The sequence below is a fragment of the Hippichthys cyanospilos genome, chromosome 18, assembly GCF_059441005.1.
Source record: "Hippichthys cyanospilos isolate Australia breed blue-spotted pipefish chromosome 18, RoL_Hcya_1.0, whole genome shotgun sequence".
NCBI lineage: Eukaryota > Metazoa > Chordata > Actinopteri > Syngnathiformes > Syngnathidae > Hippichthys > Hippichthys cyanospilos.
Genome location: NC_142386.1, coordinates 16,320,195 through 16,340,791, shown reverse-complemented (window position 1 = coordinate 16,340,791; position 20,597 = coordinate 16,320,195). Strand labels below are relative to the sequence as shown.

General features: G+C 41.7%; 1 protein-coding gene across 4 annotated transcripts in view; it reads left to right on the top strand.

Moving 5' to 3' along the window:
* Positions 1-20,597, top strand: part of dlg4a (discs, large homolog 4a (Drosophila)) — a 174,325-nt gene that overhangs the window by 122,111 nt on the left and 31,617 nt on the right. For all 4 annotated transcript variants that reach the window (XM_088440748.1, XM_088440745.1, XM_088440747.1 and 1 more), the window contains 6 exons: positions 7,329-7,382; positions 10,060-10,110; positions 10,417-10,541; positions 13,646-13,815; positions 13,920-14,056; positions 14,421-14,565. In XM_088440748.1, coding sequence (XP_088296874.1) covers positions 7,329-7,382; positions 10,060-10,110; positions 10,417-10,541; positions 13,646-13,815; positions 13,920-14,056; positions 14,421-14,565 — 682 coding nt within the window. The remainder of the gene's footprint in view (positions 1-7,328; positions 7,383-10,059; positions 10,111-10,416; positions 10,542-13,645; positions 13,816-13,919; positions 14,057-14,420; positions 14,566-20,597) is intronic.

Sequence of the window (20,597 nt, the reverse complement as noted above, 5' to 3'; positions counted from 1 at the left end):
ACAGCATACAAACGGCACTAGTAGATTCAAATGTCTGAAATTCTTCCAAGCTTCCCCCCCCCAGACTGCTCACCTCTGTGTGTGGGCTCACCAGAGGTTTACAATATTCACCGGAGAACTCCTCCGCCATGCTTTTTGCCCGAAACTTAACGAAGTTCCTTGCGTTTGGCCCCTGGTGGTAGGATGACTGAAAGTGCTTGATTTGATTCATACTGTACAGTACTACATAGCCAATTATCATCTTAAATAATCGTAGCAGCCAATATCGGGATCACGAATAAAATTCAATTAATCGTGCAGCCCTATTTGTGAGTGTGAATGGTTGTTCATTTATGTGTGCTCTGCGATTGGCTGGCAACCGGTTCATGGTGTGCCCCACGGATTGCCCAAAAATAGCTGGGATAGGGTCCAGCACACTAGCAACCCTTGTAAGGATAAGAGGTCAAGATAAAGGATGGATGCATTTCACACAAAAATAAATATTTTTAAAATTTTCATTCAAATACTCAATACTCGAATTTGATTTATCTGTAGGATACCTGAATGCCAAAAACACTGGATGGCTGCAGCACAAGTCTTCCTTCTAGACCTACAGTATAATGATGTAGTATGCTGTATACTGGATTTATTTACAGTAACACAAAAACATTTTTATAAAGGTAAAAAACAGAAATTTTGAATGCACCCCTGTGCATTTTTTACATTGAGCTTTTATTTTTCCCTCTGCGTTTCTGACACCTCCTTAAAGTAGGACGAATCGATGTTTATCATAATCAGTCAGTTTCAGCTGCTCGTCCTTCAGAGTACAGCCACAGCATAATTCCTCCCCCGTCACATCACCACAGTGGCCATTATATGGAGAGAGAGCCAAGTTATTACCATCAAACTTCCCTGCTTGCTCCTCTTTGCCTCAGCGCCACAGGAGGGGAGGAGGGAAGTACAGTATAGCAGCAGAAAACATGAACCGCATTTTTCACCCAGAACCAGCAGCATATGGACAACGCTATCACAATTTGCTGATTTGGATGATGGAGGACGTCATCGATTAGTCTTTTTTTTTTTCCCCATCTAAGAATGAGTTGGATGGTTGACTTCTGACAAGACAACGACGACTCTGATAATAGCCAAGGTATATCAGGGATGGGAAATTTGCAAAGCTCAAGTTGTTTTTTGAGAGATGGAGATGAGCTCTTGACAGTTATGAGACAGCAAGGAAGAGGAAGACATTAATTGGGTCAAGCTCATTGAAGTGTATGTTAAGCCCAAAACCCTGTGTGAGCAAGTCGTACAAGGCTGATGTTGTTGATAAACAGCTGTTAAGTGGAATATGGTTTCATCAAAATGATGTGGAAGATACCTTTTCTTTAATCTAATGTTATGGAATCCGCTGACTTTGAATTAATGCTTGCTCACACCATGTTTTTGAAAACAGCCACCTCATACTTACACTTGAAGGCTGGAGCGTGTCCTTTCTGAGATGTGGGCATTGTTAACTCCCTAACTAAACTACTATTTGAAACTTTTTAACAAAGACACACTATTCATGACTGTGTGGTATGATAAAAAAGATGGGCTGCCAGCTCCTCAGCAATGTACAGAAAACCAAGAAACGCCTGCATCCTTCTGTACATGGGTAGGTTTGTTATTCTTGTTACGAAGAATTATTTGTCTATTGATGGTAGTGAAAGTTGTATAAGCTCTTAAATTTGTAGTCATATATGGAATTGTACCAAAAAAGTATTTGTATATATAGTGGTTGAGAAGGCATCAGGGTCTAATGGGTCATCACCTTTTATTTTTATAAATACATTTTCATAGCAATATAAAGTAATATTGTATGTTTTCTTTTTACAAAAATATACACAACCTAATTCACATAATATCTGTATTTTTAATGTATTCACCAGTTAAACAGTTGCTTATTTGCAATTTCAGCCTAACTGCAGAGAGCAAAGCTAAATAAGCACTGCAACTAATTGCAAATAAAGGTTATTTTAATAATTGATCAATGTGGCAAATTATTCTGTCGATAAATCAATGAATCAGGGAAAAAAAAACTCAAGATATAATTTCCGTCCATTTATTAAAAACCGAAACATCTTTGAACTTGTCTGTGCAAGAACACTAACCATTTGACTACTAGGTGGTGCACCAAGACAAGCAATGGAGCTTTAAGTCAAGAGAGTCTTTTTTTTTCCCCACGACTATGGCTTTGACTCTGTATCAAAGTTTTTCACCCAGCCCTAGATAGGTCCAAAAATGATAAATCAATCATTAAAAATGGTTCATTTCAGAACCTTTTTACTCGATGATTTTTTGTTTCTATTTTATATTGTTGAAAAATTTTATGATTTTTTACAGTGATTATAAAACAGCTATAGAGACACGCTTTTCTCTATAGCTCTGTGTTCACAATTTGGAATGCACACTTCTATAATGTTCCAAGGAAATTACATTTATCATACTGTCTCTAGAACATGACCTAACTGGCCTGGCACAACTATTAATAAAATGGGTTCAAGTAAATAGGAAAAAAAAATCTGTTGCACCTGTACTAAGTAGAAACATTTTGTGTTTGCCATGATGCTTTTATGCTTGATTGTTAACAGTAATTTATTGGGTATTTGAAATGAAAACATTAAACTTGCTAAATGTTGAATGGGCCTTCCAACATTGAGGTGCGCCGTTGTCTTAACTCACCTCTCTGATGCACCCTTTGAGTTTTCCAAATTGAGGCGGAGAGGTTTGACTCCCATTAGGTGATTGATTGATGATGGTGATCTATATGTATGTAGACATGACATCACATATTGGTATGAGCATAAAAATGCATACATACATTATTAATTTTACAGGCTATAGTCATGATTTCTTATTGGCTAATAAATAAGGATGAATTTGTCTTACGGTAATGTTACTGTCAGAGAAATCTCTAAAAGAAGACTAGGACAAGCCTAGCTGCTAAGCAGCAAAAAGAGTAACTCAGACCAGCCAAGATTGACTTTTCTATACCATATATAGGGAAAAAGCTTGGACAAATGAACTTGTGCGTTCTCCAACGCTAATTCAACGCCCAAGCGCCCCTGCCTGGTTTTTATTAATTCAGCAAAGCATTGCACACATTACAAGACATAACAAAAACAGCCAGTCGGGTGCCACCAACAGCTGGGCCAAGGTCCCAGCTCAGACTTTCCTGCGTCAACAGCTTTATCTAAGAACTGGGGCAAGATGAACTAGGACTGCACACATGGATAGCAATGCACACTATTCTAGACTAATATATGATTTCCTTCACAGTTACGCAGCGCAGCTGACTGGACATAGGTTCTGTACATGCGGATTTTATGCACAAGCACTGCCTCAATGGTAGAGGCGGTAGGAGACTTATATTTATCATTTATGTAGGGCTTGCTAGATTAAAAATGTTAGCATCAACTCGAGGATAACAGCAACCCTCAAGGTAATGAATCCAGATTGTGTTTTGTGTAAATGCCTAGAGCTGCAGTATAGTGCCGCTGTTCTCAAACTTATGTATTTTTTCATTTTTTTTTTTCCCAGCTAAGTTCCGTACAAAAAAATTGGGGATGAAAAAAAAAGCATCTTAAACAAAATGCTGTGGCATTCAAGTCTGATTTGTTGTTATTTGGAACTACTTGATATATAGACTCAGAAACCTGCTTTGTGTCTTCCAGTTTTATGTATGGACTACAAAGGGAGGGTGGCGACTCTCTAAATCTGGTGCAGCCATATTTTCCACTGTGATCAATGTCACTGCACGCTGTCCAGAAAATAAAATAAATTACAAATAAAATACATGTTTGCTTAAAAACTTTGTCACTAAGGGCAATGTGCACCTGTGTAAAAGTAAAGTAATAAAGGCATACATTGTTTTGCGAAGAAGTTGCTGAATCACAACTTTGCAATAAATATCTTCATGTCCCAATCAATTTGCTCTTAATTTGAAAAGTAAAATTCCACGCATGTCCCTATTTGAAAACCTCTGGTTTAAACCAATAATACACCACAAACTATGACCAAAAAGAATGCAAACAGCTTTTCAAACATCCTCAATTGGAACCCTTTTAAAAATATTATAGTAAACAGCTTAAAGGTTCCATCTGTGTCTAATTTATTAAAATTCAGATCTTTATTTTTAATGGTACGACTAGGTAAACTATAATTAAGCAACTCCAGACAATAAATCATGTAACTGTGAAGGGAATCATATATTAGATTGTGATCATTATGTGCTTATTTCTTGTCTAGAATAGTGTGCATTGTCATCCATCTACTGTATGCAATCCTAGTTAATTTCGACCCAGTCCTTAGATAGAGCTGTTGACGCAGAAAAGTGTGAGCCGGGACCTTGGCCCAGCTGTCGATGGCGCCCGGCTGGCTCTTTTGTTGTGTCTTGTAATGTGCATTGCTTTGCTGAATGAATAAAAAGCAGGCGGGGACGCTTGAGCAACGAATAAGTGCTATTGGCAACGCATGAGTTCGTACGCCAAGCTTTTTTCCCTTTGCCTGGGCAGAGAAAAGTCAATCTTGGCTGGTCTGAGTTACTCTTTTTGCTGCTGAGCAGCTAGGCTTGTCCTAGTCTTCTTTTAGAGATTTCTCTGACAGTAACAAATTCCGTTTAGTTTTGCCTCATCTGCCATAAAATGACTGTGCATCTGTGTAAAACTTAACAAAATAAAAGCCCGCAGTGCTTCACAAAGGAGCCATTATAACACAATTTAGATGGTAAATAAAGTTCCAATTAATGTGCTCCTAATTTGAAAACTAGAATGTCATAGGAATAAAACTTGCTTAATTAAATTTGCTTATCTGTAGAGACCTTGCTAAAATTTGCCTTCACATATCCCTATTTGAGAACCAATGGTATAGTAGCCTACATCTCTGCATAATTATACAATTATAGAGCTACAAAGACAGGTGAGTGAACAAGACGACGATTCAACAAAGACTGAAAGAAAGGATGGAAGTTTTCATGAGGTCATTCACATTTCCAAATAAATGCAACATGTATGTGACCTGTGTGTGAATCCCAAAACTCCCACATGCGCAGAAGGCATTGTGATGTCACACACAGTGGGTGCGCTTAACCTTCGTGTTCACCAAAGTACCAAACTGGATGCCGTAATGGCTGTCATACCGGAGACACAATATTTTCAATGTAACATTTCGTTTGTCACTTGTTTGTAACAAGCAAGTGGGATGAATGTGACCTGGCCTTTCGGACAGAAGTCGCATGCCCAAAACTTTGATTTTGTACCACATACCCAGGTGGCCTTAGTCACATTTGAAAAAATCAGATATGTGTCGTTCACACTGCCATCAAAAGATCAGATACAGATCAGATAGGAGTGAAAAAAAATCTGAATTGTGTCAGTTCAGGCCAATGTTCCCTCTAACTTTGAATGTGCCTGAGCATTCACACAAATTCCCTGAGCAGGCATTGGACCAAGGTGAGCAACTTCAGACATGCACACAGTGAGTCACCGTGTGCATATCTGATGTCCCCCCTAAAGTAACCTATATCACATGATTCACATTCTGTCATTAATGAGCAAAGAAGGAGGGGGGGCTCTGAGCATATCCAGGGGCCAAGCTGCAGCCCTGAAATGATGATGAAAGGCGGCTTGGAAGAAATGAAGGGTAAAGCATGACCTGATGATGTCCAACAACTTTTAAACATATGTAAAGACCAGTACTGTGCTTCTGGCCCTGTGCTTCTGGGCACATAGCCTGTCATTTATGAGGGCATAGCCGAGGTGAAAAGCGTCGTCCAGGACCAATACAGGAGAACGATTCATCTATGGTTGCCATGTTTGTAGGAGCCAAGTTACAGCATTTGGAATTATTGATTTTGATCCCAAAATCCAAAATTAATTTAAATTTCAGTTTTTGTAATTTGTTTATTGGTTGTTTTGGCTCACTGCCCAGTGGACATTTATGTTCATGCCCCTTTAAATCTGGGAGAGAGGTCCATGATACTGGCCCTTGGAGCCTTGGGGTTTGCATCACAGGGGCAATTGAGATTGATTGCAGATTAGAGCGCACGGTTTCTTCACTGTAATGTTTGCCTTTTAATTGAAGTACTTTTGTTTGAAGAACTTTAAAACTGCTGAGGAAATAAATTTATCGTTTTATTGATTCAAAGAGAGACCCGTGGCAATGTTATATTTATTGTATTTGAACCTAGGCAAGCATACAGGTAAGCCAGGCGGCCAGAAGAATGCACAATGTTGCCAAACAAATCACAACTATTTCTGTTCGTTTTCAACAATTTTGTTATTACTTTTCATATCTTGAGCAATAAATGTTTTAGACATGACAGTGTGATGTCTATTGCACTTGCCACCATGACAATAAACGAGCCACAAGTTGTGAAAAAGAAAAAAAAAAAAAAACCTCACTCATTTTCACCGCTTGTTCTTCTATTTGCATATGCACCGGCAGCCATTCCATCTTATAGGAACCGCATTTCTTTTTTACTTTGGCGTGTTGAGTAGATGTGTCGCTGCTCGTTCGTTTCGCGAGGAAAAGGGGTTAGCATTTGATGTCTCTTAACTCCGCACTGTTGCTAGCAGGCTAACCAGCACGGGGTGTATATGCAGGGAACATTTCTGTCCTTACGTCTGATTGGATGAATAGTATAAGTGAAAAATTCATAGGCTGGAAACTTGTCACTCGCTGTCACAATGCAAAATGGTACAGAAAACAATATTATTGATCTAATTAACCAGATAAGATGAGGACTAAGATAAGAACTAAGCTATAATACACTCCATGTTGTGTTGGTAAAACGTGAATGGCCACTTCCAGCATCAATAATACATGCTCTACTTAAAGTTGAGGCAATAGCATGAATTATGTCTCTAACAGCCATGAAAACACAATAGCAAGCACGATGAGATATTACTCGTTATCCTTGAGTTAAACAATGGGGTGGCGTAGCTCTGTGGTAGAGTGGTCGTCTCCCAGCCGAGAGGCTGTGAGTACAATCCCGTGACCATCGTGACCATGCAGAAGGGTTTTTGAGCAAGATGCCGAACCCCTAGTTGCTCCTGATGCGTCATCAGTAGGTAAATGACTAGTTTGGGTAAAGCGCTATTGATTACCGAAGGTAGACGAGCACTATAAGTGAAAGTCCATTTACCAACAACTTTATCAAAGTGGGAAAGTGCTACTCGCAGCTCAAATGACCATTTGCCATTGCTATGACGGAAGACATTATGGGTATTCTGATGAGAGCTGCCTTGTATTTGACTTTCTGGCATATACTGTTATATCATGTACATCACCTTGTCTTTCTCTCCCTCCAGGGAAATAGTCCTCCTGTGGTGGTGAACACTGACACGCTAGATGGATCGCCATATGTAAGCAGCATGGTTATTTGCTAATAACACAAATAAATTAAAACAACTTCACAAAATTACTAGATTTTTTTTGCATGCGTCTTAGCTGATCATATCACTGTGATCATAGAGCTAGCTAGCAAGCTAACAATAGACAGTGTTGGGAGTAATGCATTACAAAAGTAATGTAAGTACTGCAACATTTTTTGCTGTAACGCGCTAGTGTAATAAATTACACACAAAAATAGTAATACTGTAAAAGTTACAAAACAGAGTAATGCAATGCATTACAATGATTTTTTAGCGTGAAGGTGGTGATTTTTTTGTTTTTGTTTTTTCTCCCAAATTCTCCAAAAACATGAGATCGGAGGAGAGAAATCCGAGGAGATGAATGCGGCGGCAGATGACGACAAGTTGAATATGTTGACTATCCAATCCAATCCAAAGTTATTTGTTCAGCACTTTAAAACAATCACAGCCGACTAAAGTGCTGTACAAATAAAAACATTGTAAAACAGACAACAGCTCAAGTACATAAAACGCTAAATCTAATAAGACAAATGAGTAAGGGTGGCGCTTCCCACAGAGGATTCACCAGCATTTGGAAACCTTGTCAGCGAGAGCCCTGTCGCAACTAGCATTATTGAATAGGTACGCTAATGCTAATTTTCAGTATACAAATGCAATTAATTATTGTCAATAAATAGTTGTGGTCAATTTGTGTCAAGATGAAGCATACAAAAACTCATGTTAAACATTACGTTAAGCACAATAACAAAGATGTAGCCTAGCTGCTGACATTAGATCCACCTAAACCACCTATTTTTGAAACATCGGCCTCTAACCTAGTCGACTGAACTTGAATTTGAATATTAACATTTAAATTGTGTGCACTTGTAAACAATGTGGGCATGTAGGGTTGTGCAAACATCCAACAATTCTTTTTTTTATTGATGGTTATCCTCTGCAACACTGAAGACAATAGACGAGCGTTTGCCTTCATGAATGATGCATCTGCTTCCCTCAGAGAATAAAACAGCTCTAAAAGCAAACAATCTGTACCAAAACAACATTGTCATTGCTAAAGAAATAAACATATATATACACACATATATACAATATATAGTCAATAAAACAAAATGTCTTTATCCCTATTGGAACTCCCCAAGAACAACCCTTCAAAAAAAGGGAAACAATCCCACTAACTGGACAGGACACAGCAGTGCACTAAATGAAAAACGATTAAAGGAAAAAAAACTGCAAAACGTGGACAGTAAACATAAAGCATACCTGAAGAAGACAATAGACGACAGTTTGTCTTCGTGAATGGGGCATCTGCTTCATGGATTCACAAGACATGCATGTTCATAATGCGAATAATAACACTTTCCATTTTCGGCTACGTAATGAAATAAAACTACAACGGAGGGGATGCCGGTCAATCGCGGAAGTGCACTCAGCATCGCGGAAGCAGAATGCATGGGAAATTACCAAACTTTTTTTTTTTTTTTAATTGCAGTAATCCCAATAAAGTTCAAAATGGATGGAAGGGAAGTGTCACGTCGTGGCATGGCGACGTGAGGCGGTGGAGGGAAAGGGACTCAAAAACGCAGGAGGACGGAGAGGGTTTGCTCAAACAAAAATGCTCTTTTAATAAAACAAGGCAGGAAAAGCAGAAGACAAAAACTTGACAAAGTAGCAAAATAAATGAGGAACGGAATATAACTCACGAGACTTAATGGGACGACGGGGGAAGAATGGAGGGCGAGTTCAGAGGCACAGGGAACACGAAGTGACTCGGTACAATAATCCGACAAAAGCAATAGAGGGACGGTGGTTTAAATGCGTGAAGACTAATTACTGAAAACACACTACAGCTGGACGGGGACGGGAGGCAGGGGAACCGGATTGGCTAACACGAGAGGAGCAGGGGCACACGGACAACAGGTGGACGAGATAAAACTAACGAGACTGAGAAAAAGGCAGGCGCAGGGAAAACAACACGAATGAATCAGACGAAATGAACCAGAAACTACTTAAACTAAATCCAAAAACCCGAAAACCCCAGATAGAACGTGACAGGAAGGAAGGGAAAAGGAAGGAAGGAAGGAAGGGAGGGAGGGAGGAAGGAAGGGAGGGAGGGAGGGATTAAGTATATTGTCTCCAGGAGGGAAATTTGTCTCAGGGAAATTGCGTTAGACCAGAGCAGTTTAAAACAGACATACATGTAAAATAGACATACAAAAACATATCAGCATAGCAGCATGGTACAATCAGTGCAGGGAAATAACTCTTCTGGAAAAGGCTTCCCGTATTCCCCTATTTTGTCCCACAACATGAGAAAAAACATTTCTAGGTCAGAAATCAGTGTCATAAATTCCGTTTTCACACAGGGACATGCTTAATTGCCAAGGTAATACTGATGGGTACTTGCTATTTGGCCAGAAGGTAAATGAAACCAAAAAAACAATGTGGCTATTCAGCAATCGGTACCTTACTGGCCTAATCATAATAATACTTAAACAAGGAAGGGTAAATATGGCATATACAAGTGCCCAGCCCTTGCGGCAACGTCCATGGTCCATGTTATTGATGACCCAAATATTACTAGATTTTTTTTCATGTATTAGTAATTTTAGAAGTTATTTAGGATGTTTTCATTTCTAGAAAGTCAATTAAATAATTTTATTTCTGGCAGGTGAATGGAGCAGAAGGGGAAATCGAATATGAGGAAATCACACTGGAGAGAGTAAGTTCTAACAGCAAATTCATCGTCTCATGATTAGTTTTACACAATTTAGTTTTAATCTTATAACAAAGTCTTGTATTATTTTTTGTTATATATATCTTTGTGTATTGTTGAAGATTTACTAAGTAGGATTTTCAACCAAGTGTGGTTGATATTTAGGAGATTTTTACTAATCCTCCTCTTTTACTAATCCTCTCAAAGCAACGTGATGATAACATGATAGAAGACCCTTACTGTCTTCTTTCCCTGAATCATACACAAATGCACCTGAAGTCACAGTGTTTTTACTTGTAATTGCTAATACAGGGGAACTCAGGCCTGGGCTTCAGCATAGCAGGGGGAACCGACAATCCCCATGTGGGCGACGACCCCAGCATCTTTATCACCAAAATCATACCTGGCGGTGCAGCAGCCCAGGATGGACGCCTGAGGTAAAACAAGGGGCTTTACAATAAACACAATTTAAAGTGCATTTAAAGTGCAGAAATGCATCAAGATGCAGCATAGACACAGAATAGCTAATCAACCAATCGCCACATACATACATAAATCTCTATATTTGGGATGTCTGGAAATGTGATCGGAAATCAAGCTTGATAACATAATTTTGGGGGGGAACTTGAGTTTTAATTTATTTTTTTCATGTACTACAAAGCAAAAACGTAATACAAAGGTACATAGATAAAAAAAAAAGAATATATTAGTTATGCATTTTATACTATGCAGCAAAACACAAAGCAAGAAATAGCAGAAGCAAGCGTAGCCAGTGTAAGATAAGCTAATGGTAAACTGGCTGATGCATTAGTGCAACAGCATTGCTTCATGTACTCTAACTGCTACTCTTCCAGGCTCCACGGCACCGCCTTATCGCATATGTACTATATATGTGTGTGTGTTGAAAACAATGTCAAGGCTGCGGCCTGAACCACAAGCTATCTGCAAACTGCCACAATGAACAACAGTCATGTTATGCGATAGTTGAAATATGAGACCTGCCACGCCTCAGCAACAGTTTTTTTTATAAAAAGACTGCAGCCCGAGAGCTCTGGGAGAGAGACTTTGCAACGAGGCTGACATTCTGTCACACTCTCCTTCGAGCTCTCCTGGCTCCTGTGTTTTTATTTACACCTCTCCTCAGGTCATTTCTGGGGTATCGAGCCCACTCTCAAACCCAACACCAGTGAGGGGCCATTAGGTGTCATAGGAAGCTTAAGTAAAGCTAGCGCATCTAACCATGGAAGTATTTCTTCATGTGGAGCGAATGTGGAGCGATGGACAAGCACGTCAAAGAAGTAAATATGAAAGCATGCCATCACTGCTCTTCTAAGTCAGTCCCTTCAGACCAACTTTCCCTCTGGAATTCCTCTTCTCAATAACTACAATACAAATACTACAATACGACGCTAATTCGCGTTTGTATTGAGTTACACCGTACGCCTCCAGAATACTGTTTTTATACCGCTTTTTAGGCCTACTAAGATCAGAGACAGCATCGAGAACGCCGCTCTTGATGCCTAGCAGTGATCAGTGTTTATTTTGAAAAACGCCGGATACCATTTGGAGAATTCATTACCCAACGGCATTTGCAATGCCAGTCAGCGTCAAAAATAAAAAGTGCCGTCCCAATGCCTTCTGGTCTTGATCAACATGAATGTCGGTCACCACTAGCGTCTAAAGCAGGGGTCGGGAACCTTTTTGACTAAGAGAGCCATAAAAGCAAAATATTTGGAAATTTGTTTCAGTAAGAGCCATATCATATATTTTAAAAGTAAATTAAACTAAATGTCTGTTTAATAAGCCTCTGAACTTATTATTTTAAATAATTTTGTTATAATACTCAGCATTAATACGACTTCTGGTGCTGCATGGATTTGCTGATGTCTTTGTAGTCTGGTTGGTATGTAGTGAGGTTAAGCTTCATACAACCATTGAGACTTTCATCTTCTAAACATGGTCTTAGATATGTAGATCAGATGCTGCAGTGTGTGGTATGTAACAGGAAGCGTCTTCCAATTTTTGAGAATCAGCTGGTCTTCGGGTTGAAGTTTTTGCTTTTCTGTCCACATGTGCTTGCTTGCCAGCTTTGCTTTCTGTCGTGTGATTCTTTCCAAATCTTCATTCAATGACTTGAACTTGGTCACCCACATGTCTGAAGCCTTCAGGTAAGCCACTTCTACTTCAAAATCACTGATGGAGACACTAGCAATGTAACTCAGTTCGGCTGTGTTCAGTGAGCACTCGTTTGGATGGGTGATGAACTTAAAAAGACGAGTGTGGTCATAAAATTCTCCAAAGCGCGCTTTGAAGGACTGTAGGAGACTGGATGTGAACCCAGCTAGTTGGAGGAAATCTAAGTTTTGAATAGGCTCACTTGTTGTGCATGCATCTTTAAACTGGCTCAGTTTTTCAAAATGTAGTAAACAACCTGTTTCAAAATCTATAACGAAGATCTCTAGCTTGTTTTCAAAGGTAAACACAGCTTGTTGAAGGGATAACACTGTATTTCCAATGCCTTGCATTTTCACATTGAGCTGGTTCCGATGTTCAATCATATCTAGGAGTTGGTAAAACTTGAGGAGCCACTCAGTTTTGGCTAGCTCAGGATGCTCGATGCCTTTCGTTTTAAGGAAAGTCCAGATTTATCTATCTATCTATCTATCTATCTATCTATCTATCTATCTATCTATCTATCTATCTATCTATCTATCTATCTATCTATCTATCTATCTATCTATCTATCTATCTATCTGTCTGTCTGTCTGTCTGTCTGTCTGTCTGTCTGTCTGTCTGTCTGTCTGTCTGTCTGTCTGTCTGTCTGTCTATATGCATATTTTTGCACTCTGATTCTATATGCATTCTCCTAACTGTCCTTATTTATTTATTTTTTTTGGGTAGGCACGGGACAACATCAGATATAGTTGGATTGGATCTCTCTCCCTTCCTCCTCTCTCAGCCAGTGTATAAGTATTGGCTCCCTTGAGAGCCATTTCCCAAACTTTCTGCAGGCCTCAGCAAATTGTATTTCAAAACTGAGTATAGCATAATTGAAATGGCCATGAAATAAATTTCATGCAATCATTTAGTTAAGTTAAAGTGACACTTTAAAGTGACACTGTAAGATTTAGAATTTTTTTTTAACTAAAAATGAATAAATGAAATTATTATAAATTTCATATACTTGCAAATAAATGTGTTCTTAGCGACCAACAGTATGTTTTAAATATAATAATAGATCTAGTTATCATTAAATGATATGACTTGGGGGGTGTCCCTCATCCGAAGGTCCCTATGTCTGTTAATGCTACGGACAGCAGGAGGAAGAGTATGTTTTGCTGCATTTATCGTAATGCCCCTAAAGCTCCCACAAGCACATGTGAAAAATTCCACATACTCCCTTTAAGTATTTAGAGGAAAGGAAGGTGACCATTGTTAAAGAGACAATCAACTAATATGTGAAATTTTGAATGATTGGATATGACATCTCCTTGACTCCTATTTGTCTGCCTTCCGGCACTTTCTTTCTCCTCTTGGCTAGTGTAAATGACTGCATCTTATTTGTGAATGACGTTGACGTGAGAGAGGTGACACACAGCCAGGCCGTGGAGGCTCTTAAAGAGGCAGGTGCTATCGTCCGGCTCTATGTTCTCCGTCGGAAACCAGCGGCAGAGAAAATCACTGAGCTCAAACTTATCAAAGGGCCTAAAGGTAAATGAAATTGTGGATTTGTGAGTGCCATATTGATTTTCTAAAATATACTATGTCTTTGAGGTATCGATCCGTTGCTCTTTGCTTGAATGTGGCCTTTTAAGGGCTAGGTTTCAGTATTGCTGGAGGAGTGGGAAACCAGCACATACCAGGCGATAACAGTATCTATGTCACCAAAATCATAGAAGGTGGAGCAGCGCATAAAGATGGACGTCTGCAGATCGGGGATAAGATCTTAGCGGTCAGTGACTCATTTATGATATAAGATCATATTGCTTATGTGTTTGACGCATGCATATTGACTGGAGCAGAGTGTAATGTTCACTGCATGAAATGATAGTACAGTCACAACGATGTTAATAAGACGAGTGGGGTGGTCCATGTTGAAGGGTGGTAGTGTCAGAACGTTACTGTCACCTGCTGGAGAGTTCGATAGTAACTTGAAGCAAATTACCATTGTAATAAGAATTTATTGAGTTGGCACATTATTTGTTAACGGTGTACCAATTCATTTGTTAATGGTGTACCAATTCACATTACATTTGCTCTCTCATTATGTCCATGTATTCTTTGATGTTGTCTCATTCTCATGAATCGCCAATTAGGTAAATAACGTGTGTCTGGAAGACGTCATGCATGAAGACGCGGTGGGGGCACTAAAGAACACTGCCGAGGTGGTGTACCTTAGGGTGGCCAAACCAAACAACTTGTTTCTCACCAACTCCTATAACCCTCCAGATCTCACCAACAGTAAGTTTGTCTCAAAAAATATGTTTGAAGGCATAGAATATTGGCTAGCATTGGATGTCCGCATGATTGGCAACCAAAACTGTGTATGACAAAAATTTCCAAGGCTTTGGTTAGTGTGCTTCCAATATTAAGCTTCCAATATTAAACACCCACTGAAAGCACCAATTTAGAAGAGTAGTTAAAAATAGAGAAGCAAGGACATAATATGTTTCTAATTAATCGGAGATGAATGCGGGCGCTGTGTTAGATTTCAAAGACAAGGTCTAAAGGTTCAAGACTTTGTATTAAGGATGTACCTTTTCTTTCCAGAAAGAGGATTAGCAAAAATAATAACATTGAAGGTATAAATAACAGCTTGTTGTTTCTAACAATTGTTAATGTTAACGATGTTATCAATGAGTCAAGCCAAACATTTCACTTTAACTTTGCCAGTAACAGTTCTAAAATAAACCTGGCAGGACAACTAAAGTGATGTATCACATCACCACTTACTTTGCTTTCCTCAGTAGTGTTTTAAAAAGTGAGTGGCAGTTTATTTTTTAATAGATCATTATATTGGGGTGTCAGGATTACAAATTACCAGTAATTACAAACAATTTATTACATTCACAGTTAAAGCGTTATTTTTTTTGACAATTTTTTTTAATGTATTTTTTAATCTCTAACTTTAGAATTTCTGTATGATAATTTGGTCTGTTGTAATGCATCGGACTTCTTATGTTTGAGTTGTGGGGGATTGTGAAAACAAATGTCAAACACACTCTGAAGTGGACGCTAATTAGCTGTCATAGTGTTTGGCATAACCTGATAGGCTTTTGTTGGGGGGGGGGGGGGGGGGGGGTTAGGCAAGAGGAAGACATAAAAACGGAAGAGTTTGTGAGAATTATTAGTGCGATAAATGATGAATAAAAAAACACCTCAGCGGCGCCTTTGATAATATACTCTGAATTCTTAGTAAGAAGTAGTTTGCTGACCAAAAAATTAGCCCAAGTTTAACAAATATAAATGCAGAGCCACCATTAGCGAGAGTGACAAAGACTAGAATGTAGCAAGCTGTAGCTAAGATATTTGCCAAACTAAACTCGAGAACACCCTTTGTTTAAGCAAGTTTGCAACGGATAATGATTTATTTGAATGTAAATGTATATTTATTTGACAATAGAAAACAGCAATGGATGGTGGAAAATAAAGGCTGCAGTCAGCACTTGGGAATGCGTAGTCTCAAATACATACATTCATCAGACAAGGTAAATGGTTCCAACTCCATTTGCTAGGCCCCTTTGTGGGCCATCACCTTATTGTGGTGGAGAGGTTTATGTGTCTTAATGATCCTAGGACCTAAGTTGTATGGGGCTTTATGCCCCTGGCAGGGTCACCCATGGCAAACAGGTCCTAGGTCAGGGACCAGACTAAGCGCGGTTAATCAACCCTAAATGATGAATGATATAAATGGATTTAAGTTTCCCTCGCCCGGACGCAGATCACCTGGGCCCCCTTCTGGAGCCAGGCCTGGAGGTACCACTGTGGGAGGGGTCATAGAGGTCGGGTGCAGTGTGAGCTGGATGGCAGCCAGAGGTGGGAGCCTTGGCGATCCGATCCTCGGCTGCAGAAGCTAGCTCTCGGGACATGGAATATCACCTCTCTGGCATTGAAGGAGCATGAGCTGGTGTGCGAGGCCGAAAAGTTCCGACTAGATATAGTCGGACTCACCTCCACAACAGTTTGGCCTCTGGTACGACTCCTTTCGAGAGGGGTTGGACTCTTTACCACTCTGGAGTTGCCCGCGGTGAGAGGAGGAGAGCAGGTATGGGCATACTTATTGCCCCCCAGCTCAGCGCCTGTACATTGGGGTTTACCCCAGTAAATGAGAGGGTAGCCTCCCTCCGCCTTCGAGTGGGGGGACGGGTCCTGACCATTGTTTGTGCTTATGCACCAAATAACAGTTCAGAGTACCCACCCTTTTTGGAATCCTTGAAGGGTGTGCTGGAGATTGCTCCCTCTGGGGATTCCCTTATTCTGCTGGGGCACTTCAATGCTCACGTGGCCTATGACTGTGAAACCTGGAGGGGTGTGATTGGGAGGAACGGCCCCCCCGATCTGAACCCGAGTGGTGCTTTGTTATTTAGACTTCTGTGCACACAGATTGTCCATAAGGAACACCATGTTTAAATATAGGGGTGTTCATATGTGCACTTAGCACCAAGACACCCTAGGCCACAATTCGATGATCGACTTTGTGGTTGTATCATCGGATTTGCAGCCTCATGTTTTGGACACTTGGGTGAGGAGAGGGGCTGAGCTGTCAACTGATCACCTGGTGGTGTGTTGGTGTGTTGTGGCTCCGATGGTGGTGGAGGATGCCGGCTAGACCTGGCAGACCCAAACGTAGTGTGAGGGTCTGCTGAGAACTTCTGGCAAAGTCCCAGGTCAGAAGGAGTTTCAACACCCACCTCCGGCAGAATTTTTCCCACATTCCGGGGGAGGCGGGGGGCATTGAGTCTGAGTCAAAGTCAAAGTCAAGTTTATTGTCAATTTCTTCACATGTGCTTAACATCGGAGAAATCGAAATTGCAATTCTCACTGTGTTTTACATGTACAATAACAAAGTGCAAGTGCGCAAGACGAGACAATCCTAAAAGCTAGATTCTTATCTATAGTAATGTGCAGTATGTTAGATCTACTTTGCCTAGTGTTGCTAAACTAATAACTAAAACTAAAAACTAAATACGAAAAACCAGGTATGGCAAGAGTACCCCAAGACGAGACATAAGTAGCAGCATATGACAAGACAATCCAACAGTACGAGACAAAGAAAGACAACTCTGACTGTGGTTCTCCCAGTTGTGTGCATTTGAGGTAGTTGTTATAGTTCTAAGTGTAATCGCTAGTGCAATAGAAGTACAATTATAAATAAACATGGCAGCAGCAAGTCTGTGCAAATTTTGCAAGTGCATGAGTAAAGTGTAAGTTTAGGTGGGGGGCCAGCTAGGTGTTTCTTCTGGCTGGGGCTGAATGTGAGAGAGAGGAGTGGAGAGAGAGAGAGTTCAGCAGTTTCACGGGTGGGAGGGGGGGAGAGTTCAGCAGTCTCACGGCCTGGTGGATGAAGCTGTTCCTGAGTCGGGTGGTGCGGGAGCGGAGGCTCCTGTACCTCTTTCCGGAGGGCAGGAGGCTGAACAAACTGTGTGCAGGGTGGCTTGTATCGGTGACAATCGTGATGGCTTTGGGGCTGAGGTGGGTGGTGTACAGGTCTTGCAGGGAGGGGATTGGAGCACCAATAATCCTCTTAGCTGTCCTCACGATGCGTTGTAGAGCCTTCCTGTTGTAGTCAGTGCAGCTCCCGCCCCCCACGGCGATGCAGCTGGTGAAGATGCTTTGGATGGTTCTTCTGTAGAATGTGGTCATGATGGCTGGCGCGGCACTTGCCCGCTTCAGCTTGCGCAGGAAGTAGAGACGCCGCTGTGCTTTCTTGGCCAGAGATGCAGTGTTGGTGGTCCAGGAGAGGTCATCGCTGATGTGCACCCCCAGGAACTTGGTGCTGCTTACCCTCTCCACTGCAGCACCATCGATGGTCAGTGGGGGGTGTTGTGTGTGGCCTCTCTGGAAGCTGACGACCATCTCTTTGGTCTTGCTGATGTTAAGCAGGAGGTTGTTGTCTTTGAACCATCTGGTCAGAAGCTCCACTTCTTTCCTGTAGTGGGTCTCGTCGCCATTGGAGATAAGGCCCACCATTGTTGCGTTGTCAGCAAACTTCACAAGGTGGTTGAAGCTGTGGGTTGCTGTGCAGTCGTGTGTCAATAGGGTGAAGAGGAGGGGGCTGAGCACACAGCTTTGTGGGGCCCCCGTGCTCAGGGTGATATTGCCTGAGATGTTGTTGCCAACACGCACCACCTGAGGCCTCTGGCTGAGGAAATCCAGCAGCCAGTTGCAGAGTGAGGTGCTGAGGCCCAGTTTGTCCAGTTTGCAAGTGAATTGTTGTGGTATTATTACAGCATTCTCACATATGAGTCTTTCTTGTTCAGGTGGGTGAGTACCGGGTGGCGGATGTATTTTATGTGTGACAGGACTAGTCGTTCAAAGCACTTCATGATGATGGGTGTCAGTGCCACTGGACGATAGTCGTTGAAGCAGGATGGGAAGGATTTCTTTGGCACAGGTATGATGGTGGCAGCTTTGAAGCCTGATGGCACAATGGCTTGCCTCAGAGAGGTGTTAACGATGTCTGTAAAAACATTCAGCTCCTCTGCACAGTCTTTCAGCACCCTGCAAGGGATGTTGTCTGGACCTGCTGCTTTCCAGGTGTTGATGACGGAGAGTGTCCTCCTCACGCTGGCAGCAGACAGGCACAGAGGCTGGTCGTGCGAAGGTGGTGGTGTTTTCTGTGGGAGGGTGGTGTTCTGTTCGTCAAAGCGTGCAAAGAAACTGTTTAGGTTGTTGAGCTGAGTGATGTCGCTCTCGCAGCTTTGTGGTGCAGGTTTGTAGTCTTTGATAGCCTGAATGTCCTGCCATAGGCTGTGTGCATTCTTGCTGTCCTTGAAGTGAGGTTATCTTGTTTTTGTATTCTTGTTTGGCTTTCCTGATGCCACAGGACAGGTTGGCTCTTGCTGTTCTCAGGGCTGATTTCTCCCCAGCTTTGAAGGCCTTGTCTCTGGCCCTCAACAGCCTGTGGACGTCTCCTGTTAGCCATGGCTTCTGGTTGGCCCGTGTGGTGATCCTCTTGATGTGGGTCACATTGTCCATGCATTTGGTGATGTAGGAGGTCACTGTGTCTGTGTACTCCTCAATATCTGTGATGCCGTTGTAGGGGGCTGCTTCCTTAAAAATGTCCCAGTCTGTTGACTCAAAGCAGTCCTGTAGGGCTGAGGTCGCATCCTGTGGCCACACCCTTACTTCTTTCAGTGCAGGTTTGATGACTTTCACTCTTGGTCTGTATGCAGGCATTAGCATAATAGTGAGGTGGTCAGAGGCACCAATGTGGGGGAGGGGGTGGCTTTGTACGCTCCTTTTTGCTGAGTGTAAACACAGTCCAAAATGTTATGTCCTGTTGTTGCAAAGTGGATTTGTTGATGAAACATGGGGAGAACAGTTTTGAGATCGGCATGGTTGAAATCCCCAGCGAGGATGATGAAGCCATCTGGTTGTGCCGTTTGTTGTTCACGGATAGCTTGGTACAGTTCGTTCAGCGCCGCACTTCTGTTGCTGTTGTTTGTTGGGGGGATATAGGTAGCGACCAGCAGGACTGAACTTATCTCCCTTGGCAAGTAGAAGGGGCGACACTTCACGATCATGAATTCCGCCAGAGGTGAGAAGTGTTTTTATACTACAGTGGCATCCCAGCACCACGCTTCGCGGATGTAAACACACACGCAGCCAACGTGCGACTTCCCCCCCCTCTGCGAGAGCCCTGTCGGATCTGTAGCATGTTAGCTGCTCTAGTTGTATAGCGGAGTCCGGAATGTTACTATTTAGCCATGTTTCAGAGAAAACTAACACACAACAGTCACTCACTTTTCGGTTTGCTGATCTCAGAAGTCGGATATCGTCCATTTTGTTGTCCAGTGAACGAAGGTTCGCAAAAAGGATAGATGGTATGGCTTGGTGAGTTGGGTTAGCCTCTAGGACACCTCCGCGCTTGCCCCGCTTCCTTGTCCTGGTGTACCGCTTCCGGCACCTCCTTTCCGGGGGAGAGGTAGCAGGCGAGTCTGGTGAATTACCAGGCCGGTGTAGCAGCCCCAGTTCCCTTAGCGTGTTCTCCAGTTCCATGTTTAAAACTTGGCAAATCTTGCTTCTCTGGATTTGTAAGAAGACCCATTGACTGTACACGTATTGTGGCATAAACTGACCGGAAAAACTTTCAGACAAACATTTGATTGATGAACAAAACACCGCATTGTCGGAAGAGGGAGTGGCCGCTGCGTCTACACACGCCGGCATCTTGAAAAAAAAAAAATGTGGACCATCTTCTGCACCTCCATTCTCGAGGCGGCTGATCGCAGTTGTGGCCGTAAGGTGATCAGTGCCTGTCGTGGTGGCGA